Source organism: Cottoperca gobio, chromosome 3, assembly GCF_900634415.1.
Source record: "Cottoperca gobio chromosome 3, fCotGob3.1, whole genome shotgun sequence".
NCBI lineage: Eukaryota > Metazoa > Chordata > Actinopteri > Perciformes > Bovichtidae > Cottoperca > Cottoperca gobio.
Genome location: NC_041357.1, coordinates 21,912,572 through 21,938,660, shown reverse-complemented (window position 1 = coordinate 21,938,660; position 26,089 = coordinate 21,912,572). Strand labels below are relative to the sequence as shown.

General features: G+C 45.4%; 1 protein-coding gene across 1 annotated transcript in view; it reads left to right on the top strand.

Moving 5' to 3' along the window:
* gse1b (Gse1 coiled-coil protein b) overlaps positions 1–26,089 on the top strand; it is a 161,133-nt gene that overhangs the window by 119,499 nt on the left and 15,545 nt on the right. The window contains 2 exon segments of the mRNA XM_029454477.1: positions 18,023–18,220; positions 24,813–25,021. Of these exon segments, the coding sequence (XP_029310337.1) occupies positions 18,023–18,220; positions 24,813–25,021 (407 nt within the window).

Here is a 26,089-nt window from a genome sequence, read left to right as displayed (position 1 = left end):
GAGAGAGAGAGAGAGATAGAGAGAGAGAGAGAGAGAGAGAGAGAGAGAGAGAGAGAGAGAGAGAGAGAGAGAGAGAGAGAGAGAGAGAGAGAGAGAGAGACGAGGGGGATAGAGAGAGAGAGAGAGAGAGAGACGAGGGGGATAGAGAGAGGGAGAGGTGGTGTATAGGGAGGTAAAGGCTGCAGAGATAAGGAGGTGGGGGAGGAGGCAATGTTAGGAACGAGGATGTGAAATGGCAAGTAGTCAAATCAATGAGGGATGCTGGGAATGGGGGACGTTTACTATCAAAGAAATAAGGTGGAGGAGGTGAAGGAGGGCTGGTGAAAGAGGACAGGAGGAGGAGAAGAGGAATACCCTGCAGCCTCCCGTAGCTGCACAGTAGTACACCTGCGGCTGAGAAGAGGAATAGTAATTAGGCAAAGACTCATTGTGCGAATTCACAGTGCAAATGTGTATATTTGAAAGTATGTAACAAAAACATAAATATTTAATTACTCTGTTGAGTTTTAAAACGGGTTAAGCGTTTTAAAGCCTTTTGCAGAGTCTTTATTTTAACTACGTTGTGTGATAAAAGCCACATCCTTGTTATTTGCAGTCGGTAGGAAAGTGGCAGTGCAGCATTTCATGAGCATATGTGTTGATACAATCGTGTTTTTAGCATCGGTACCTGTACTGTACATAATAGTGAGCGTGTGTGTGTGTCTCAGGTAGGCAACAAAAAAAAATAGATGCATTTTTTTGACAATTTGATTGGTTGATTTAATTGAAATATATATATTTTTAAAGTATTGGAAAAATCTGTTCCTCAAATCAATTAATTTATGCTGATGGATCTGGTGCTTACCAATACATATCTGTGAATATTATTGTAATGCCAGAGATGTGACTATGATGTTCTTGTAATGACGTATCCCTAATAGCAATGACTAATCACAAGAAATGACTAAAGACTAAGAGCTCATTAGTGATCAGTGGTAAAAAGACCATAGAAAATGACTAATTGACTGTGAATCTTTAAGGCATTAAAAAACCCAAATGAGTGATTATTTGACTAATTGAACAGAAGGGGGCTGCCTTGGTGTCGAGAGAGCTGTCCTGGGGGTAGCATGTGTACAGACAGCAGGCAGATCAAAGGCTGAGGTCTCTGTGCTGCATCGTTAGTCAGGATACCTTGTCTACCTGCTCTCTCTCTCGCTCTCTCTCGCAGGTCAAGTAGAGTTGAGGGATACACTATCACTCGTATGAAAGACAAGACACGCAGGCATTATCAGGAACTGCACAACTGCATTTTCACACACATGCACACACATACGCACACAAACACACACACACACACACACACACACACACACACACACACACACACACACACAATATTCACTAGCATAAGAAAGAGGGTCATGCTGCCTAAAGGGGAGCACTGTATTTGTTGGGTAGTGTTTCCTTTCTATCGCTCTGCTGTGCTTTCTTTGAGCACGGAAGAGTGGGCTGTGGCAGGAGACACATAATTTATAATTAGACTTGCGTTTGGCCCGATGCATCGCAGCAATTAGCAATTTACAGCACAATGTGAAAAGGCCCTCATCCCATTTCCTACCCAGCCATCACCTGCTTAATCCTTATTTTCATCCTTGGCGTTGGGAGCACATCCTGTCTTTACTGCTTACAAGTGTGGCTTTGATTTTACAGCCTGTGCAGTCGCTGGTATCTAATCCACAGTAAAACCATTGATAAGCCAGACAGGGGTAGAGGTTGTCAGCTGAGGCTTCTCTGTGCTTTTGGTGGGTGGCTGTCCCCTTGTGGACACTTGGTGGAATTACTCTCTCCTAATTATAAACCTACTGTATACTGCTGTATGGTCATGCAATATTTGCAGCAAAACAAAGGTGTATTTTTCCTTGATATCTTTTGGATATTTCAAACTGTGGTTAAAATTTAAGTTTTATACAGATTTCCTAGTATGAGTTACAAAGTCATATGACCTATAGTGCCCTGTCACATGCTTTTCAAAATATATCATAACTGATCTACTATTATTGGTTTGGATGTTTTATTTGAGAAATATGATAATATACAGAAGGTTAAGTGTAAACAAACCATTGAATAGAAAGACAGCATCATTTAACGAAGGAATTCCGTAGTTTTTCATTATGAAGTTACCAGAAGAATTCTGGTAGGAGCACAAATCTGCAGAAAATATGTTTATCTATTCATTATTATCATCCCTTAATCATTCTCATTGACCATATAATCACTTAGATCATTGCCGTTCAAATCAAATATGCTCTTAATGGGAATTGCATGAGTTTTCAAATAAAGCAACATAGAATATTAAAATTAATGAAACAAAACACAAAAACAAAATAATTGTTCTTAGATGAATGAAGAATGAATGGCTATTTATTTTTGACTCTTTTGATAAGGTAGTCACAGAGTGTTGGTTATGTTTAATGAACAGGAAGTGACCCTCTCCATCCTGGTTGGGGATGGACATTCTTTATCCTATTGGGGGAGACAATGCGGGGTCAGCCCTGTGGACTGGAGGCGTGAAGGGGGGGAGCAGGTGCTTCTAGCCCCCGCCCACTCAGGCTTGTCTGTCTGTCTGTCCTGCCCCCGCCGGAGAGGAAGCTCCACCTCCCGGCTCCCAGCAGCCGGCCGCCTCTCTCCTCCTCTCCCCGGCGCTCTGCTCTGCTCTGCTCCGTCCCTGTGGCCACGCTAGGCGTCGGAGCTTCCTGCGTGACAACAAAAGTGCAGACTCTCTGTTCTCGACGGAGGGATGGATCCGCGCTTTCACCGCTAACGGAGGGAGAAATTTACTAATTTATAAACACTGGATTAGCCCTACTTGTTTGCGGTGAGTGACTCTGTGTGAATCTGTAGTTATGTGTTCAAACCCGGAGGTTGTTTGTGTAAACGAGCGAGCATACGGCGAGGGTTTTGTTGAGGAAGTCATAACGATATCGAGGAAACGGGTGCTGCTAGTTCTTTTTCTCTTTTTTTTTTTTTTTTTTTCGAAGGTCGGTGCCGAGCCCTTGTGTATGTACGCGGGCGTGCGCGCGTGCTTTTGTGTGTGTGTGTGTGTGCGCGCGAGTTTTTGTGTGTGCGTCCTTATGTGTTTTGTAATAGAGAAACAAGAAAGAAAAGAGAAAGAGACTCGGTGTGTTCAGGTGACGATTTAAGCTGGGTTTTTTTATTCTGTTTTATATTATTTGTTATCATTCAGTGTTTATATGCCGCCTTGTTAAGGATTTTTAGACAATCGTTTTGAAAAAAACAGATTAGTCTGAAGGACTGAAAGGAATAGCGGGCGACCCCCACCTCCTCAAATTAACTTCTTGTAACATTGTTACCGGGGCGCCGTTGTGATTATTATGTAAAGCACAGCCCAGAGGGTTTCTGCGTAAGCCATTTACGCTCACTGTAGGCCCTTTTTATGTACAATTATATTGTTGGTTTTACTTGGTTGGTAATTCGTGGTCTCAGTCCTGCTGGCTCCTTTTAAAATGATTGGAGAGCGTCTGGTTAGGGCCGCTCCTGAAGAGCAGGAAAGCCTGTCTTTGAAAGGGGCTTTCTCTCTGTATAAATGAGACTGCGATAGTGACACATGTTGACCATTTGATGCTCTCGGGTGAAGGCTCTAACCCTGTGTGTGCGCGCGTGCGTGCGCGTGGCAGGTGGACCGTGTTGAATCACTTCCCACGCGCTCCTTCACTTCTCTTGAACTGCAGGCGCGTACAACAGCTGCTTCTGTTGGGAACACACACACACACACACGTGCGCGCCACTCATCACGCTCATCACACATCTCTCCGGCTTAAAACACGGTCTACAAACACAGCCGTGAAGCAACAGGCTTTACTGAGCACGCTGTGCTGCGGGTTGAGTTTATCTGCAGCCAGAAGGAGCCTTGTTGTGTGCTTTAGCTGCTGCTGATAAGGTTAGCCATAACTGCAAGAGCAGGGAATTGGAGCCTACTGGTTTTTATAGTGACACTGTCCTACTGGTATCGTTAACAGCTACTGCATGGTGCTGGAAATAGGTCATTCATTACATGGACATCTGCCTACCATATCGCATACCTGTGTGTTGTAATGTTGAGCATATTATGGTGTATAGTCCATTATTATTTTACTGTTGCGTACATGGATTACAGCCTGACCCAGAAATGGCTAACGTCAGCACGAGGTTTAGAAAAAGACACTATGGGGACATTAAAAATGAATGAGGGGACACGTTTATTTTTTATCAGATGACACAGGAGTAATTGGGGATGTTATTGTTCTATTTCACTTGTCGCTGACACTACAGGTAGAGTTAAAGTTTCACTTACCTTTGCCACTCAGACCAAAACAAACAAACAAGAAAAATATTTAATGTTGACTTTTTATTTTATTTCAATATGAAATGACAATAGTTATCTCACCAAGGAGGTGATGTGGCCAAGTGTCTATTTGTAAGGTGTCAAAACAGAAATGTAAATGAAAAGATGCACTGGAAGCAACAGTCTAGTTTTGGTATGGCTATAGGAATTTAATAATATGGCACATGGCACATGTTTCATATGGTTGTCAATCCCTATGTGTATTTGGATGAAGGTCTTGATCCAGATTAAGCTATAGTGGATATATGTGCTCTCAGAGGGCTTTCTAGTTGTATCAGTGATTTCTCTTCTGTCTGGACTATCACCTTTACCACAGATGGCAGCCAATGTCACCACTGCGCTATTACCACTTCTATACAGAAGATGAACACACACACACACACACACACTACCCAGCATTTGACCCGTGACTGCGGTCACAGGTTAATCTTGGATCGCTGCTTTTCAGCATTATGTGTGTTCTTAGTCATTCTGTACCAACAATATTCTATAGATGATCTTCTGAACACATTGAGATAATATAATAGTTGTTATCATGTGTTGGTGTGGAGCTGCTATATTAGAATCCGTAACTGCTAAAAGATAAGGGAGCGCCATGTGATTTTGACTCATGTTAACCAAAAGTGGATGAAGATGATGGAGATCGTGTGTGGACCATTGTAAAAATGTTTTGGGCTGTGTATTGGCGTGAATCTGGCCATACTATATGTATCATGATACGATTCAATGAATTGCAATATAATGTGATACTGTAAACAAGGCAGATTTTATTAATCTATTTTAGGAAAACTCATCATTCAAAGAATATATGCATACACTCTGAAATGATTTGTGCTATCAGAACAGTGGGGTCAGCATTTGTTTTCATCACAGTCCCTGTAACATCCAAAATCAGTACTTTTTGTGCAATCTGAGCCACTTGTCTCCCACAAATCTTTGCATGTAAACTATTAATTATAAAATCAATACAGTGTTTTAGAGAATTCATACAGTATCATATAATATTGTACTATACTCGAGTGCATCGATATTTTCTTACGTCCATATTTTGGGCATTCATGTGTTTCAGTTGTGGCGTGGCTGTTATGCTCTGCATACTGTGTCTTTCTGTAATCAGGAGGTGACCACAGTCAAATGTGGTCATTTGCAATATCGTTAAGTAGCAAAAAGTAGCAAATTAAATGGTTATATTGAACCATAACACAACTTCTCTCAGCAGTTGAGTTTGTTCCCCCACCTTCCCTTGCACAATTCAAGAGAACAAACCATATTAGAGAACATTTCTCAAAATTGCTTTGACCCATGCTTTCATTTGAACTCGTATTGAATTCTTGCCCCTGCAAACATTTCAAACGGGATGGGAGTCATCTTAATTTAGTTGAGTGTCATAGTAATAGCACATTTTTTTCTGAAATGCAAAGACGTGTTCTCTATCTGTCGACCAAATGTCATGAAAATAAAGTTTTTGTCAGGGAGAGACAAACTGAAGTAACAGGAACAACCACACTGTGACCACTGTGAGTTCGCTGACTTTAGGTGGCTTTATCCTCCCTTGTCACAGACGTGCATGTGTCCGGTGGTTTTGGACATGATAAGACGAGTGTAAGATTACATATGCAAATCTTGCTCTGAGGAACCGAGTTTCTCGTTTGTGATCAGCCATTTAAAAGTTTTCAAACCCTTATACTGTGATCGCGCCCATACTAGGTTGGCACGTTTTCAGGTGTCGTCTTGCTGTTTGTCATGCTGCGGTAGCCTGCAGTGCTGTAAGTGTCTGGGGGCTAGACGGCAGCTGTGTTGAGCAGAGTGTTGGTGACAGTTTGTCTGTGGCAACAGCACCTGGCTCTGTTTAGAGAGTGATTAGGAGAGTCCCAAGCAGCTCCCCATACTGTTTACACAAGGAGCCTGGAGTTAAAGGTGACCCACTTTGCATTTCCTTATCAACAGCCCCCATTGATAGCTTTGAATAGCACAGACTGTAGAGAGGCCTTTGCATGGGTTTACATAGTTTCCTATTAGAAAGAATGGGATGTAGTTGACTGGTCGAGGTTCAAATTTGACTAGCATTACAACGAAGTCCTGAGGTGGTATGAAAATGTGGGTGCACACACCGCTCTCTCTTTTTTTTTTTTGTATCAGGACAGGGCTGCTGTGTGGTCTGCCTGTGTGATGGAAGAAAAACCACAGTTGGATGTTTAGGAAATACAGGTTTTCCTCGGCGATCATTTCTCCATCTCTTCTACTGCCTCTCCCTCTCTCTCTCTCTCTCTCTCTTCATCTCTGTCTCCTTCTCTTTTTTTCTGTCTTCCTAGCTCGAACTCTCTAGGTACGCTTTTTAGATTGTGTGCCTGTTAGGTCGTGTTACATGCCTTTTCCCTTTTGGATGGAGAGAATAAGTGTGAGTGATTGTGTGCGTCTCAGCGTCTCCCACTGGGTGTAAAAACAGCTAGTAAAGGTTAGCTGTAAATGTGCTGACCAGTGAAAACAGCTGAACAAACGGGTCATAAAGTATTTATCTGAAAGTCTGATGAACAGAAAGTTGGCAAGTTGACATACACATGTAAAGACAGGCAGACAGAGTCACAGGTAGTGGAAGAAGCTGTGAAGAAGATAGACATAACAAAACACTTCCTGTGGATCATGCCTACTGCTTTTTGCACCATATTCACTGATGAAGCTGCTTATCACTTCATGTTGTGTGTGCGTGTGTGTTTACTCTCCGTGTGCGAGAGCAAGCCTAACCTGCTCTGTAAACTGGGCCTGTGTTGAGACATACTCTATGTCACCTAGCATTGCTATTAAACAATACTTAATGTTTCACCCCCAGGTATTGTGTACGTGTGTTTGGAGAGGGGGCGGCGGGTGATAAATGCTTTCAAAGATGTCAAGGGTGCGGCACTCATTTGCCTGTCACACGGCATGTCACACACTCGCACACCTTGTGACACACTGCATAGATGTATGATTTATAGCTAGGTAATTAATTGTGCATGCAGTGAAACTTGTTAGAGATCTCACAAAGCTGTTGCCTTATCTCTATTGATGGGAAGAAGTACGCGGGCAATGTAAACAAGGGCTGGCTCCCAATAAAAGCTGCATTAAAAATATTGGACAGTTGATTCATATACCTGCTGTTGCTGACAAGTAGATGGAATACAATTGAGTGTCCCACTTGGCACACTTAAACTTATCGCATACACTTTGTGTACTTCTCACTTGGAGATAAGTAGTAAAACTCATGACAGATTGTAGCTTGCCTCTAGATTTAACTGGGCAGTGTAGTTCATAGGATGTTGACGTTGTTGCAACTGGACTGTAGGTATACACCTCCCTTCACTTTCATATCGTCATCTGTGGGTGTGGCAAGAAGATGTCAACAGGTGTCGGCTTATTTGCCCATTTTCTCTTCAGTAACAGGATAATTGAGTTAGTTTTTGTGGTTTTTTTCCCCTTAAACTTAACATTTGTTTCTTAATCTAACCACTTATTTTACTATTTGGCTTGACTGAATCATTGTTTGTATTGTTGTTTCCACAGTTTGTTACTCTCATCACTTCTCCGCATTGTTGTTTGCCAAACGTGAGCATTGTGCTTTTTGTGCTGTTAAAATAAAATGCAATTTAAGTCCACTAAGTTGAGGAAGAGTCACGCTGGTTTCCTCTGTGGTCGTGTATCCCATGCTCCAAGACCCGTTCCCCGAACTGCATTGGACACGTGCTGCTTTCATATCCAGTTTGATTTAATTTTGACAGAAGCGCACGACACGGTGCTCAGCAGTGCAGTGCGGTGCAGTGCAGTAATTACCAGCAACCTTTTCACCACGTTAACTTTGTTTGTATTCTCAATTTTCAACTTGGATTAAATTGTCTGAGGGCAACTGAAAAAAAAAAAAGAAAGCATTTTCATTCACACACACAACATACCACGTTTTGAGATATCTTAAGATTATGTGTATGTTTGTGTAGCTGATGTTTGCTTCTGTCGTTTTCATACCCCAGGGCCTGATAAGCACTGGCCAAACAAACACAACACTGGCAACATGAGAGCAGTAGATAAGCGAATCACACACGCACTCAATACTGACCATACTTGACTATTGCCCTCACCAAATAGGGCCCTTTTCATTCAGCATTTTTGGTGTGTGTTCCTCTGCACGTATCATACAGTGTGTCTCTACTATCTGTCTTGTCTTTGTGCTTTCTCCAGTCATACTCTCACAGTATAACCCAGCATTGTGCTAAAGGCTACTCTTCAACAAAGGCCTTTTCTTTTGCTATCACATCATCATCTCCCTTTTCCACTGTATCTGTGTATGCTTCCATTTCTCTTCAGCTCTCTCTGTCTCTGTCTCTGTCTCTGTCTCTATGTCTCTGTCTCTGTGTGTGTGTGTGTGTGAGACGCATGCTATATCAGCTGACTGTCATAGTGTGTTTGTCTGTTTGAAGTGGGTTTTGTGGCCATGCACAGAGCTGCATGCCTGTGTTGGCGGAGGCCACAGTTGCTGTGTTAAACGTGCTCTCACAGAAGATCTAGTTGCCAGCTTGTTTTATCTGGCTGGTATTTACATTACTAAAGGGTATCCATGTTTATATCTCAGTTTCACATCAACCATATGTGCTTCCCCTTTGCACTGCCGCAAAATCTAAATCGATGCAATAAATACACAAAAAGGAAATATTCCACTTGGACGCAGTTGCATGGTCTTCTCACAGCATTGAATACAGAACATTGTGAATACATTCTCTTATGTAGATTAAATCTTCCGATTAATTTTTTTGATACGTTGTTATGAATAAAGGCCAATCACAACTTTCCAGCGCACAAGGTGATTTATTCGAATGTCTTGTTTTGTCTGACCAAAAGTCCAAAAGCTAAAGGTTTTTAGTGTACTCTGATACATGCTAAAGACAAGCAAGGAATTCTCCCATTTGAGAAGTTGTACCTGAATTTTTTGCTTGATAAATGACTGAAACGATTCATCAATTCTTGGAAATGGTTCCCATCGTTAGTTCAATTATTGACTAATCGTTTCAGCTTTATCTTAGGCTGAGGTCATGTGGAACCTATGGCAATTTCATAGATATTTCCTGTGTGTAGACAAGCGAAGTCATGAGGATTTGTGCTTTGGAAAGAATGGGCCATTCATTTGTCAGCATAGAGCACATTCATCGTAGGCCTGATTTTGATGGGTTACACACATTCCACTGGTCCAGCAAACAACCAAGCAATACCAACGCAAACATTGAAGAAGACGTGTTGTAGAATATAAGTGTTTTTTCTAGTTTAATACTTGAAAGAACAAAGGACACCATGAGTATCAGCTCTGTGGCCATTAGAAACCTTGTCGTTGTGGCTACTCACTGAGATGTGTGGCCATGGCGACAGCGGGTTGTCTCCTGCTCGCCTGGATTAAAGAGGTTCACTCATCAGTCCATACAACATCCACACATTCAGACAAGCACACACATGTACAAGCAGGAACACACACCAATTATACCAATTACAAGATTACAACAGGGCAACTCTTAGCAACCAGACCCTGCTATGGAAAGTCGTGTGTGTGTGTGTGTGTGTGTGTGTGTGTGTGTGTGTGTGTGTGTGTGTGTGTGTGTGTGTGTAGCCGCCGCCTGGGAGTCAGGGCTCATGCAGAGCACTTGGAGTGCTAATTAGGCAACCACCACCCAGCAGAGTACATCACAGACAGAAAGAGAGAATAGAGGAGAGAGAGGTTGAACAGAGGATGAAGTGAGGGGTGCATGTCGGAGATCTGGCAAAAACAGCGCTCATCTCCCGAGGAGGCTTGCAGAGGTAGAGGGAGAAAGTTAAAAGATGATGAATACGGAAATATGTTACATGCCGTGATGTCCCGAGGCACTGAGATCTTTACAGTACAGAACAATACAATGTATCCTAGTCTGTGTGGGCTGTCTGCACCTAACAGCACCACAGGTACAGAAACCATGATAAGCGCCATGGCGGATTCTTCATTGTACGTGTTTGCTTCTATTTGTGCTTTGAGGTCATGTGTGATCTGCAACATCTGTCATATCTTCCTGCCCTGCTGGGTAGACCCACACTGCCACCTTTCCCTGTCTCTGTAGCAGGTGAGGTTGATTAAAAGAGAGTCGACAGGACCTAGTGATGCTGATGATGATGATGATGACGGCGAGTCAGAGCTGACTCCCTAACTCCTCTCTCGGTCGAACAGCTGGGCTGAAGCTGAAGCTGGCCCTCTCATCAGGGGAGCGGCAGGGCTGTGTCCCCCTCAGCGAGAGGCTACAGAGGGCACAGCCATACAGACAGCAGCTTGACTCCTGAGGCATGGACCACAAAGAGCCAGAGACACAGACAAAAGGCTCTTATGTGTGTTTGTGTGTGCATGTGTGTGTGTGTGTGTGTGTGTCAGCATGTGTGTGTGTGTCTGCATGTGTGTGTTCACACTCTCTAAGCAGCGTTGTGAAGCGTAACCAGACTGTTCTGTCATACGCCCACGCTGGTGTCTCAGAGAACACAGCCACACACTCCCCAGATGACACACACACACACACACACACACACACACACACACACACACACACACACACACACACACACACACAACCCCAGGAACCCCGACCACAGCCGCTATGTAATTAACAGACAGAGGAAATGGCGCTGTTGGGGTGGGTGAGTCGGATGCAGGGAGGAGGAGAGGAGAGAAAATCATCTCAGCTCAGCTCGTGCCTACCCTCAAGACACAATCTGTGGCTGTGTGTGTGTGTGTGTGTGTGTGTTGGAGAATATAAGAGAGGAAGGTGAAGATGGGGAGAGAGATGCCGGCTGGTCTTTTGAAATCTCTGTGTTTTTGTTGCAAGCTGCTGGCAGGCAGGCGGTTCGGGTGGGGGGTGGAGGAGAGTAAGAGAAGTAGGAGGTGAGGGATGAATAATAAGGTGTGCACCCACATACACAGCCATATCATTTAAAGCCACACAAGGTAAAAGACAGAAAGGATGCTTTCTTTCCTATTTGCACAGAGGTGTGTGTGTGTGTATGTGCTGAAGACAGTGAGCCAGGTCAGAGAAAGATGCAGGCAAATCTCTCTCTGTCTGTCTTTCTCCCCCCCCCAGTGGAATTGTCGCCTTTGATTCTGCCTCTCTGCAGCCACTGTGCCGCTGTTTCAGGATTTCTCTGATATTAGGGTTTTCTCTTCGGTGTGGAGTAAAAGAGGTGGCACACATGCGCACAGACATGCACCCGCAGGTGAGTGTTTGTGTGCAGACACACGTATACACATCCATTCTACAGTGCCTGAGGGTAGATTGCTCTGACATCTCATCTCAGAAGTCAAATAAACCTGGAACTACCCGAGCAGGTTCATCCTGCTGTGCTTCTGGATACTTTGTGTGCATGTTTAAGTTTTACGTTTTCAAGACCGAGATCATGACATGCATTTATCTGTACAATTTATGTATATATAAAGCCCTGTTATTCATGAGTATGAGCATTTACAGCCGCTCTGCAGGTTGGGTTCCTGCTCTCTTGTTTGACCTATGAACTACATTTGCTTAGTTTCTTTGGAATGCCTTTGTTCTGTGTTGTTCTTGTATCACAACTTCAAACTTGCTGCATACGGGTCACATACATGAGTGATATTTATAAACAGTTTATCACCTATAAGTGTTGGTTTTGTCTGCCAGTACTAGGTGTCATTTTTGAAACTCCGTTTAGGGTTGAAGCGCTCTCATGATGTGGCTGTTGTAGAGGCTACGATGTCCATATTACGTCCTGTTTTGCTAGGTTGGTTTCATCCACATTGCCGAATCACTGGTGTTTTAGGCACTCTCATCCTGTTCATCTCCCGTCAGCACAGCTTTAGCAAGTCAGTCAACCATTCATGATGACATGTACTCATCAAGCTGACTCTAAATCCTTCCTATACCTCTGGCTGAGCGACTTACACAATGTCATTTCAGCAGAGTGGATGTTTGAACCAGTGCCCTCCGATTGAAATATGCTTTCCCACTGAATGATGTCTACAAATTTGAATACCTGCGTTGTGCTATCATGAGCAAATGTTATCAGAGTTCATGATCTGAGCAATGAGGGGGTTTCCTCTTATCTACGGCCAGATGCTATGGTTAAAGGTGTCGCTTATCTCGATGATGTGTTTTCTGCTTGCTGGGCCGCACAAACTGCAGCAAACGTATGTCCCCTACAGCTCACCTATTCAGTTCACTAAGGCCACAGCTGTTTTTACTTTCCCCCCCCTACAGTATTAAAACTGGTCTCGTGACAGATAAAGCACTACAAATGTCCATATCCCACCGTACAGCAAAGAAGAGATTATCAGAAAACAGCGAGGGTGCTATTTGTTAGAGGAAAATAAGAACAGGAATGTAGGAGTGGAACAAAACAGAGGCTATGTTACACCGGAGCTACAAAAATATTCAAAGCTGAGCACGGCAAGACTTTTAGGAATGGTGCTTTAGTCGCCTGCCTGACCACACATGTTGAGCCAACCAGTTTATTACAGTGACATATTTATTGCTCATTTGAGGGCAGACACTGACCTGTTTGGCTCTGTTCCTAAGCAGCGCCACACTATTGGCATTGCTTAAGTGTGCTATACCAAGCCACTGGAAAAGAGGCATCTGCTGCCCCAGTGAAGTAAAGCATGGGTACACAGTGTAGGCAGTACAGTTCCAGTCTGTTCAGTCCATGATGCATTGGACTTGGCTAAGCCAGATTGGTGGCTGGATCATATAGATGTGCCAGCAGCACACCCCTGCTAGTTTTAACGAGCTGATAGGCAAATCCCTTCCTGGTTAAAGATTAACCACTTGCTAGAGCTGCCACTGCATTATCTCCCCGCTGGCCGGGGCATACAGGAGCCAAGAGGATTTAGTGTGTGTGTGTGTGTGTGTGTGTGTGTGTGTAATCTGCATTTCAACCGGCAAAGGGGTGGAACTGTGTGTGTGTGACAGTGTGCTTGTTTGACTATGGGAGTTAGTGATCGGCTTTGGTCCCAGCGGGGTGTTAAAACTGTGTTTACTGTATGCCATTTAGGTGTGTGTGTGTGTGTGTGTGTGTGTGTGTGTGTGTGAGTGTGTGAGATCATGTTTGTGTGTGGTTTGTTGTAATCTACATTCCTTTTCTTTCAGGACTTTGTTTTGTTTTCCCTTAGGGCGTAACTGCATTCAAAGGGTTAATTGCATCAGGAAGCTTGGTGTGTAACAGACTCCTTTAACCCTTGGGTTGTCAACAGAAGTGTTAACATTTTTGCTACAGTGCCAAAGATCTAATTTATTCACATCTCCTAAGACCTTTGCATTAAGGTTTTAAACCTTGCAAGTGGATGTGACCTTTGTCCTTTTCCTAATCCACAGCGATATCATTTAAAATCTATTTTCCTTTTGTGTATCACTGGATTAAAGGACTGACATATGTTGTTTCATCCACTGAGGACTCCCTCTGATTAACTGGGGGACAATGCCATCTGCTGGATGTATGAAGAATGTAGAGTCTGAGACTGCCAAAAATACTTAGAAAATAAGTGTGTTGTAACTGAGTGTGATGAGTGAGGTGGAGGCAGGCTCACTTATCTGTAAATTCATTAGACATTACTCATTCTGGGTTGCTTAGATCATGCAAATCATCATTACTTACTCTGAAAAGAGAGCCTTGACTTGCATGTCTTGTGTTTTAGAAATGAAATGTGGAAACGGAGAGTAGAGACAGCTCTCTCTTGTTAGACCCTGCACAACCACGTAACCTTAATTGTGCTGGTAAGCGATGTATTTTCAGAAGTTAGTACAGGGTTTTGCCACTTTCTTGTGAAGCTGCTCTTCCCTATTTGTATGTTTTTATTACATTACATTACAGGTCATTTAGCAGATGCTCTTATCCAGAGCGACTCACAGTGACCTAACTACAGGGACACTCCCATTGGAGCAACTCAGGGTTAAGTGCCTTGCTCAGGGGCACAATGGTGGCAGCCCTGGTATTGAACTCACAACCTTCTGGTGTTGCATTTGGAAGCCGTACCACTAGGCCATCACCACCCCTTGTATGCATCATTACCTTCATTGGACATGAGACAGTGTCGAGTTGACAGGAAATGAGGGCAGAGAGACGGAGGATGACATGAAACAAAGTTGGTCAACCCCTAGGCCACCAGGGCGCCACATGACCTACACTTCTACTTCTGAGTACCGACAGAGGGAAGCTGATATGCATCATTTTTGGGAAAGCGGTGTTAGAACCCTCTCAGCCCCTATCATGCCATGATATGCTCTGATGCTGTGATTGCTTCATACAAGCTTCTTCAAACAAACAACATCAACACAGACAGCAAAGAGATACTCTCAGGCTGATGCTCGTGATGCTAGAACAGGAAAGGGGTGGAAGAGAAGGACAAAGACAGCCAGAGAGAGAGTGTGGCAGTCCTGTGTTTTCTTGATGGAGTCCCGAGGAACAGAAAGGAGCTTTGTCGAAAGGTGGCCTTTGGCAAAATGCTGGCCACTGTGTAGCTTTACTGCAAAGATAATCTCTCTCCCTATCATCGCTCTCTCTCCCTCGCTGTTCTGAGAAAAGTAGCGAGTGACGGAAAGAGGAAATGACTAAAGTAACGACTCATTCACACCCCTGCAATGACAGCAGGACGGACAGAGGGGAAGTTAAACCCACGCTTTTACCCTTTTCCTGAGCCCTCCACCCCCCAGCTATTGCGCATTAGTTTCCTCCACCCTGATAAGAACTCCTCATAATTGTAGTGTACCCTGTGTGCATGTGTACTGTTAAGGTTTGATTGCACACTGTTGTTATTCCTTGTTGACTGCCATGTTTTTATGAAATGGCAAAGGTTGATTTAGAGAGAATGGATTTCATTACCTTTTTATGTTTGTGATGTAGTTGCCTTTCTTTAGTTTCTATTTTTCTTAACGCTAATGAAGCAAATTGAATTGAGGCAGATATTGTAACACATAAGCTTTTCTCTCGTATGCTGTCGGGCTTGACACAAGCCAGGACATGTCCTTTTTCTTTCTCTTTCCTTCTCTCTTTCTTTTTGTGTCTCAAGGAGGGCATGGAGCCTCACATATTTAACCTACCCCTCCATCCCATCCGTTGATATACGTGCACAGATAGACACTGCCTGTCGCTCCCCAGCAATGGGGTCAGATGTGATGACCGACTGAGCACTCTCCCTTCCTCCTCCTCAGCTCTTCTTCTTCTCTCCTCTCCTCTCCCCTCCCCCTCCTCCCGCCCGCCTTGGCAGGGCATGCATGCCTGTGTCTGTTATCTACAAATGGCTGAGGAATTATAGGTTGAGAGGGGAGGAGGAGGAGGAGTGAGGGAGAGTGTGAGAAGGGAGGGGAGGGGGGGGGGGGGTGAGGTCATGTGACATCGCAGCAGCTGCTAGGCTAAGAATTTCTGTTTTCTCACTTAGAGAGAGAGAGAGAGAGAGAGAGAGAGAGAGAGAGAGAGAGCTAGAGCAAGGAGGGGAGAGATAGGCAGCGTGTGTGGTGTGTTGCTTTGTTAGATAAGCTCTAAACGGTCTTTGTGAGCGGCAGCGCGAGCGACAGGAAGGCAGGCAGGCAGGCTGGAAGAGAGGGTGGACGGGCGAGAGAAGATAGATAGACGGAGAGAAGGGAGCAGGAAGATGGTGTGTGTCCTGTCGGTGGCTGCCGGTGTGTGCTGGGCTGTGCTCAACGTGAAGATGCAGCCATGGGGGATCCAGGCGGCTCCACTCCTTTGTGCAGTAAGGAGCTTCGGCCACACTTTTGATCTATGAGGGGGGTCATGAACTGCTGCGAGACCTCCGGATATGTGTCTCTGTGTGTATTTTACAAGCTGTGCGCTTGTCTGTCTCTTCTTTCACTGTGTTACTCGTGAGCATGTGAGTCTCTTTCTTTGTACTGTGGTTTTCTGTGTGTGGTTGATTCAGGCTTTAAATACAGTGTGCGCTGTGCTGTCTCCATAGTGTGTTTAGTTTTTGCAAAAAGTTCCTTGTCTTTTTCTTTTGCTCCCCTCTCTGACTTTTTCTGACTAAGAGAGGGACGGAGGAGCTGTACTCTAGCTGTCTTCACAAAGTCGCAGTTACTGGACTGGGCAGTTGGTGTGTCTGGTGTGTGCTTGCTTGTCGCTCAATGGCGCCGTGTGTGTTGTTCAGACAGTAGTCATTGTTGATCCCATTATTAATTGTGTGCTGGGTTCATTCTGAGTGCACTGGGTAACTGGGAGGTTATAGGCAGGACAACTCGAGAGGTGTTGGGAATGTTATTCACTCTCTCATGCCTGACTTGCCACTGTGTGTCCCCTCAAACAACACACACACACACACACATATACACACACACACACACACACACACACACACACACACACACACACACACACACACACACACTGTGTCTCTGCTCTCCTCTCAGAAGGGAACATGATCTTTTTATAGCCCTCTCAGCCTCAGGGGTAAACCCAGATATAATTCCTACTCATCTAATTGTGCTATTGATATACTGTAAGCAAGCAGCTTTTATTTCACTGAGTATGTACTTGTCTTAGAAGTTGTAGTGTTAGCTGGAAGTTTACTTTGAATGTTGTCTGTGTAACGGTTAATACCTCTGCCACACAAACTACGCTCGTCTGAGTTTACACTCTCCTCTATGCCACCCTTAATGTATGTGTATTTTGCCCGAGCTCGTACGGCTATCGCACGCCGTTCTGGCACTTAGGGATTCCACTGACCGAGGGGCTGTCAACACGGTGTCACCTTTCAACACACAGTAACACACGCACACACAGGAAGGAAAGGGACAGCCGTCTCAACACTACTCACCCTCTTTTGCCCTCAAACCACCACAGTGCTCCTTTTAAATCTGAAGCTAGAAAGAGACATGGCACAAGAAAACCATACGTTTCACTGTTGCTGTTCAGTCTGTTCAGTTCAGCTGTTTTAAACACTGGAAGTCCCAGCACCGTTGAGTCAAGAAATCCCAAGATTCATTCAAAACCCACTGTCTAAATTTAGAGATATCTAGCTGGCAGTATTTAAAACATCACAGTTTAGTTCCTCTTACAGTTTTGTGGTAATTCTCTTCCTTCCTGATTAGAGAAGGGTCTTCACCTCCATGCCAGCATTAATTGGATCAAGTGCAATAAGATGGGACACTTTTTCTTAAGTGATAGTCGTGTGGGGGAACCAATGAGTTGAACATTTGTAACATGCCGAGGAAGGCACTGAATGTTTTTACGCGTTTTTGTTAACATCTACTATACTATGATCTACTCGGCTCAGTCGAGGTGTTGTGTAAACTCTGTGACCATGGCCCTCTGGCAGACACACATCCAGACTGAAGCTCTTTGAGCACAGGGAAGGGAGACCTGCCCTCTTAACCTCTCACCTCTGACCCTAAGCCATACAACCAAAGCCCCTCTGCCCCAGCTGTCACAAACCGAAACCCAGCACCGCACTCTGACCTGACTGTCTCTGTGTCCAAGGAAACGGCTCACTGCGCCTCACTTGGTCTTTGCATATTTCTTGCAATATATGCGTTTGTGTGTAGGACTGTATGAGGTCCTCATGACTCGCATGTTTTGTTGGTTCTTCATAAATGCAGTATTGATTTATAAATACTTAACAATTTTCCTCCCTTTTTTTTATAGGCATGAGCCATGAGCCAAAGTCACCATCGTTAGGAATGATCTCCACGGCGACCCGTACCACGGCGACGGTCAGCCCCCTTACCCCGTCGCCTCTCAACGGTTCCATCGTAGCCAATGGAAGCCCCGCTACCCAGTCTGCTCACTCTGGATTTGCTGCAGCGCTCCGTAAACTGGCGAAACAGGCTGAAGAACCTCGAGGTAAAGCCACACAGCCTGTGACAGGGATTTGACATTCATGACACTGTCAAGTTCTTTCTGTATAAGTAATGAAGAAAATGGTCTTTTATTTTGAAGGCTTCTACTTTGCAAGCTCATTCGGCGATGGAATTAAGTGTTTCAAACATTTATTCTGTAATGAATTTACAGATTATGGTTTGGTCTTATATTTTCTCAATATGTGTTGAACATATTATGATAATATTAAACCATGATCCCAGTACCCTTGTGTGTATCAAACCATAATAAAAGCTACATGTATTGTTACATCCTGTACCCTGACCCTTACTTGCAAAACTGATGGATTATGTGTTCTTTACCCCCCTGGACTCTGTACGTGTGTGGTTGTTTATCTGGTCTGTGTGTGTGTGTGTGTTGGAGCGGTGTGTGTGCACTGTGATATGTTCCATGGCTGGTTTGTGTAGCTTGAGTGCAGAACTGCTAAAGGCAATGGGATGATATCCACACAGGATTGAATTAGTTGGTGTCCCTGGAGATACTGGGACGAAGAGGAGTCCCTCTAGCTGACCCACTTAATGTGCATGTACGTCAATGTGTGTTATAATTCCCCTTCATACATTCGTCCTTGTCAGTTTATACACACACCCACGTTAAACATAACATGGAATTCCCAACTCTCAGTAGTTTTCTACTTTTTTTCCTGTATATTTAGTAAAAGCAAAACTGGCCTTTTAATACACATGACCATACAAATATGTTTCAAACCCATGTGCCCGGTGTCTTAATTACCCCTACATAAATTCAAAACTACAAAGCAGAATCTACACAGGAGAGCCTCAGTAGGAAGTTTATTGAGACTGTGTACATGTGTGTGCATATGCATGTGTGGCTCCATGCCCTGGCCCCGGAGAGGCCCAGCTACCCCAGCTGTCCACCCTTGCTCTGGCTCTTAAATCAGCTGGTCCCCTCCTTCCTGGCTGTCCCTGGACAACTTGCTCCCCAGCCCACTGCAGCCTGGGACCCAGAACCCTGCAAATGATTTATTACCCAGAGAGAGAGAGAGAGAGAGGGAGAAGGAGAACTCAGCCCCAACCTCTCCTCACCTCCCTCTCAATCCTTCTCCCCTTCATCTCTCTTCACTCCCTCAACTCTACATGCCAGTCCTATTACTTTCTCACTCTGTCTCTCTCAAACAGAAAAATCAATTTCCAGAGTTCAGTCCTGCCTTTTCATTTTATCGTAAACTCACCTTTTTTTTTTATTGGAATTTTCCATCTTATCTTTTGTTTCTTATCCCCTTTTGTGTCAGTTGCAGTCGGAGAACACAAGAATGCGTTCTCTTGGTTATGTTTTTTTAATACCTCTGCTTTTTTATTTTTCACTGTGGTGCGAGGTGAGAATACGTGTGCGCTGTTCTACTTGAAATTCACAATCTACCATGGCAAAGAGCTCCTGTCTGTGTCTTTGTCATAGAAACAGACAGACACCAGATCCTGTCTGATTAAGCTCTACCACCTTTTTATTAAAAGCAGAAAAAGCCCCTTTGTTATTTTTGAGGCTTGCTGACTGAGCCGCCTGGCTGGTGTAGGCTGTGATGTGTGGGTGAGTCAGCCGTCAGGGGCAACTCTGCTCTGTTAGGAGCACCAGCTCCGGGGTGGGCAGAGACATGTAGCCCCTGGAGCTCCAGTCACCTCTCTGTCTGCAGAGCCTGTATTTATAGGCAACACACACACCCAAACACCCCCACACATGCAAACAGTTGTCTTTGCAACTGTGTAAGCCTTGTGATTTCTTAGCATGCTGCAGCCTGCTGTCCTTTCATTAGCTACTTTGACTCATCCTCTCTTTCTCTCTCACCCTCTGGTTCATGCTTTGAGGTGAGTGGTGCTGTATATATGAGGTGCCATGACTCAGTGTCCTAAGGCCTAGAGGAATTAGTTAGGTTTGAGTACTAGTATCACTGCCACTGGCTGCTGAACTGATTTAAGACCCTGAACACGGCTGTTGTTTATACGCGCGCGCACACACACACACACACACACACACACACACACACACACACACACACACACACACACACACACACACACACACACACACACACACACACACACACACACACACACACACACACACACACACACACGCGCGCGCACACACGTACATTGTCACTTGTCTGCGGCGAGTATAATGAATAGCTCTGTGTACTGAGTGCTGCGCTGAAGAGGGGAGGTGATGGATAATGAGTATCAGAGCAGCGTAAAGGACCCACACTCATCCCATGTACACTCGCATGAACACACACGATGGCACTCACATGTGTACGCAAGCACACAACACGCACAGATAACACACTGCCTCAGAAAGGCAGGCCTGCTGATATCTGATTAATTAGGCAGACCTGGGTTTAATCCTCTCAGTTGTTTCTTCTTAGACACATACACACCACTAGAATGGCACGACTGTGTTTATACCAACTGTAGTACGCTGCCTGGAGAGAGAGTGAAAAGATGGAGAATGAAAGTGAAAGAGAGATGGATGGAATTGGCTGGACAAAAGAGAAGTTGGAAGTAATTAGTGGACTTGTGAAAACCTGTGGTGTTTATCAGGTTGCGAGTATCGGTACATGTATGTGTTTGCGCGTGTGTGGCCGGAGGCTTCCCTTTATCTGGGAGCCCAGAGCATGATGGGACATCGGGGCAGTGTGTCTCTGACCTGTGTGTGTGTGTGTGTGTGTGTGTGTGTGTGTGTGTGTGTGTGTGTGTGTGTGTGTGTGTGTGTGTGTGTGTGTGTGTGTGTGTGTGTGTGTGTGTGTGTGTGTGTGTGTGTGTGTGTGTGTGTCCCAACACACACACAGCAACCATACACCTCACATTGCTCTGTTCAGAAGAGCAGCATTTAAGCCTAATGTACAGTCAGCGGAAGGCACAGAGGATTGCTCCTCTTATTTCCATCCGCCATCTTGTACTGTCTTTCTTTCCCTCACTGGCACAGCAACACACACAGTGCAATTCACCCCTCCCCCACTCAGTGATGCAGATTACAGGCTTTCTGTTGTGTTGTCAGTGCATGGCCAAGACTGTAGTAGCAGGTGTGTTTGTGGTGTTTGTGTGCATCAGTAGTTATTGTGTGTGTGTGTGTGTGTGTGTGTTAGAGTGCACGTGTTGAGGCTTGTGCTGCTGGTGGGGTGGCATATGGATGCAGGGTTGGCTGGGCACTGCTATGCACACCAGGTGTGAAATGGACTGTTTAATTAAGTGCTGATGTTGTTGTAATGCACGCTGGTTGGAGGAGGGAGTGTAGGGTTGGATGGGTATGTTGGTGGGGTGGAGGAGAGCACCTTCTGCCTGGCAGGTCCAAGGATGGCTATGCTTGGCTGTTTTGGCAGAGGTGCTAGTGGCAGAAGATTGGTAGTGGCCATTTGGCAAAATTAAAACATTTTTGTGTAGCATTGTCTTCCATCAAGGCTTAGCGATCCAGTGGGATTCACTGCTGTAGCTGCCTGACTCCCCATGGAATGAAATAGCCTGCTGAAGAGCTGTGGTGGCTTTTTGATTGGGTCAGTGGCTGAACTAAAAGGTGCCATCTATGCAGAGACACTTGGCCGCAGCCTCTGACCACAGCTTGGTTTGTTTGTTTGTTGCTGTATCTTTTGTGTGTGTGTGTGTGTGTGTGTGTGCGCGCATGTGTTGCTCAGCTTGAGCGGTCAAGTGTGGAGGCAGTCTGGGAGAGTGGGACTGGTAATAGAGGAGGCGATAGAGAAAGGAGCTTCACATTAATCACACACAGCTTGGGACTGAGACAGCGCTTGCTTTCTTTCTCCTTTTTTCCTTGCTCTTTCATTTTGTCTCTACCTCTTCGGTCTCTCTCTTTCTCTGCGCCCCCACCCTCTCGACCCCATCACCACACCACACCTCATACACACACACACACACACACACACACCGCTACACACCAAGAAAGTGACAATCAGTACAGCTAATGAAGTGCAGGTTGAGAGCTGATGAGCCTATTTTAGACTCTGGGGACAAAGGCTGTGGTTCACTCCTCCTCTGCCTCCTCTAGCTCCCCACAGGGCCAGCATCTATGGCCATCTTCTCTCCATATAGATGGAAAGGGAGGAGCATATGGCAGAAATGACACCAGCTTGGTGCCAATCACATGCCTCATATATGATTTTTTTTTTTTTTTTTATCAGATGGCACTTTCGTGTGAGGAAGGGATGAAAAAAGGGATTTGTATGGAAATTGGCACAGGGGGTTTGAAAACGGACAAGAGGAAATCTTGGGAGGAGGGATAGAGGCTTGATGAAGGAAAGGCTTATAGATGCACATGACTTTGTGAAGTTTAAACCGGAAGATAAAGCGAAACACGCATAGATTCACACATGCAAACATGAAACAACTCTCTCTGACATCTCCCATGAGTCCTTACTGGCTGTAACTATTGTACATGAGTTTATAAAAAAAAATGCACGTTGAGTCTGACGGGTCTACGCCTGGTTGGCTGGCACCGTGTTTGAAGAACAGAAGGAAAAGGAATTAGCGTGTATGAAGAGGTGGTAGGTGGGTAGTGGTTGTGTGGGGTGTTGTTAGAGAAGACGAGGAGGAGGCCTAGATGTGAACAAAGATTATGCAAGCTGCACGAATAGAATGAAGCTGTTGGTAGACAGCCCTTGTCTCTTTTATTTCCTTCTTTGCCTCACCTGCTTCTCTTCCTGCTCTTAATTATTTAGTCTGCCCTGCCTCTTTTCCAGTCTGCTTTGCCTCTACATGGAAAAGGAGGAGGAAGAGGAGGAGAGGGGGGTGAGAGAAATAGATAGAGGAGAGGTCTGTTGCTTAGCAGTCCTCTCCTCTCTGCCTCTTCCCTCCCTCCAGCCTTATTTGTTCCCCCATCCTTGTGCATGCATGTTGTGAGTGTGTGTGCGTCTGTGTGTGGTGAGTGAATAGGCTGTGACACTAGAGCTGTATTAAGTGTAGCTCCATTCCCCAGGCTGAGTGGGCTGCTATTGATTGGCCTAGTCTTCCACGGGAGAGTAATGGCTCTCCGAGGTGAGGGGGGGAGGAGGATTAGGCCACTAATTGCCATTGTGCAGACAACATATGCCCCCCCCCCCCCATCACCCACCCACCTCAATATCCCCCAACCTGTCCCTATCACCCACTCACCCATCTCCACCTCTTATCTCTCTGCTTTCCTCTTCTCCGCCTCACCTTGCACCTCTTTTGCACTCTCACTTGCTGTTTTTCTTCCCCCCAATCACTCCTATCATTTTTCATTTTAATGTCTCACATCACATGTATCGTCATCACCTTTTCTTCACATCTTTTTCTTGATGCCCCCCCACCCTCCGCCTCTTACCACCACTTACACATAGATTTTGAATTTTCCCTAGACCGTCACCTCACTGCCATTATTGATTCTTTCAATTATTTAGTGGTATTAGTTAGAATGAGGTGTTTAAAATGAGTCAATATCCTGACAGCACCTACCATAAGCTGACGCTGTCTGTTAGGTTATGTTGCCCCGGAAACCGAAGCAGGGAAGAAATGGATGTTTGTTAAGAGACCTGTGGTGTTTTTTTTTTCTGATGGTGATAATTGGAGAGGAAGTAGACTTGAAACTTGCCCGAGGTTTCAGCCGGTTGTGGTTGCATGTAAGCGCGTTTAAGCACAAAAGCATGCTACCTGCACATGCACACACATAAGAGCACATCTCCTACTGTCTTTCCTGCAGCGCCGAAGTGTGTGTCCCATTGAGAGGGTTGTGACCCAGTTTGACTGTGTAATGCTGCGCTCACTCTGAGCGGAGGAAACCTACAGCACACTGTACTGTCAGGAGAAGGAGCGGAGGCTGGGTGAAGAAGAGATGAAATCAGAAGAAACATAGGTTTGGAAAAAAGAAAGGAAGAAGAACAGAAAGTGTTGCCTGTACGGTGGGGATAAGGATGTAAGGCTGGAAAGATGAAATCGCATTGATAAACATAAGTGAATGTGAGCATATCATATGAGAGCTTTGGAGCTAGAGAGAGAGAGAGAGAGAGAGAAAGCGAGATGTGTGGAAAGCGAGGCATGTGACCAGACCGTGACCCTGCGCTACAGGGTTTCCCTGGAGGGCTTTGTTAATGTGGTACAGCTACAGCGCAACCGAGAAGCTCATTGGGCCAGCGTTTCCCCACCTGCTGTGTGTGTGTGTGTGTGAGAGAGAGAGAGAGAGAGAGAGAGAGAGTGTGTGTGTGTGTGTGTGTGGTTCTGTGTGTGTGTGGTTCTGTGTGTTGCTGCAAGCGCCGCTGACTGTATATACGTTCAGCATGGCTATTCATTCCCAAGCTGTGTGTCCGTCCTGCATGTCAAGGCTGTGTGACTCTCACAGGGCTGCTCATCCTGATCACTGTCACTTCATAATTGGGGCCCAGGGCCATCCATCTGGCCCTCTGTGTCTGTAAGTTATTTGTTCTTGTTGTAGTTCTGCAACACATTTTACTCCTCAGTGAAGGCGCGACAGGATCATACTGTTGTTACCTTTTTTATTATTGGAGCAAAACACTACGCTATTAGCTTGTCTTGTGTTCTTTCTTTCACTGTACTCATGCTATTTCTCTCTCTTTCTTCAGGTGCATCCTCCATCAGTAGTGAGTCCTCTCCAGTGTCCTCCCCGGCCACCAACCACAGCTCTCCAGTCAGTACACCCAAGAGGGGTCCCCTTGGTCCAGGGCCTGTCCTGGTTCCGCCAGCAGGCCATAGCGTGCCAAACACTCCACCTGTAGTCACTATTGCTCCAACAAAGACTAGCAACGGCCTCTGGAGGAGCGAGGGACGCCAGGTAAAACTACATTCAATTATCCATCACACACTGACCTTGAAGTTGCTCTTACATCCTTTTTTCTTTCAGTTGCCCAAAGTCTCAGATTGCTTCTGGGTATTTTCTCTCTTTGTATTTTCCTAAAGCAACAAAAATGTTCTTATTCTTCAGCTTGCTTGACAGCAAAGGCATGCACACAGACAGGCTCTCGAGGGATTAATGGATTTTGTAGATGGCTTGTAACCCCTAGTGGCAGTACGTATTTGACATATGTACATGTGACATAGCTGGCAGGTCTGTGAATGTCTGCTTCCCTCAAAACCTCCTCATCACCCCGCCATCTACCCTTCCATTGCTGCACGAGTTAAACAATGCCAGCTGCCACTGGGACGTCGAGGTGACGGCCTCAACGGCAGCTAACATCTGTGCCCCTCCAGCCCCCCTCCCACTTAGCCCTCTTGCCCTTGGCCCAGCCCCTCCCAAGTCCCCAGCCTTTAGCCTACTAAGCCCCCCCCATCCCCACCTCTAGCCTGACCCTCTTCACTCAAGCAGTCAAGTGCATCCTCTGCCTCGTCACCCGCGCTCTGTTACGTAGAGAGGGAGAGAGAGGGAGAGCTGCTTGCTTTGATAAGAGTGGATTATGGATTATGGCCTTGCTTTAAGCCTTCTTATCTCAGCTCAGGGCTAATTTTCAAGGCCAAGCGCACAGTTACGAACAGCACTTGGCAACATGCGGAAACCTCCGAGACACTTTGACAGTTCCCCGGAGACAGAAAGAAAGGGGGATAGCGAAGGGTGAGTGAGGAGGTCAGCCACCCAGTAATGTGTGGTAGCATTCAGGCTATTGTCTTCTACCCTGGTCAACCCCCCCCTGACCCTCACCCTCTGTAGCTACAGCTTTTATAAAAATGACCCATCTGCAGTTCAAGGGTCAACCAGAGCTTGGCTGGGCTGAAGAGACACAGGAGCTCTCCCAATGATGTCATCCTTTTTGCCATTCCTTCAGCATAGCGGAGAAATAAATAAAGGGACAGGTGCGTGTGTTTGTGTCAGAGGTCAAGCTCAAATTGAAAAGGCTGCGTTGTGTTT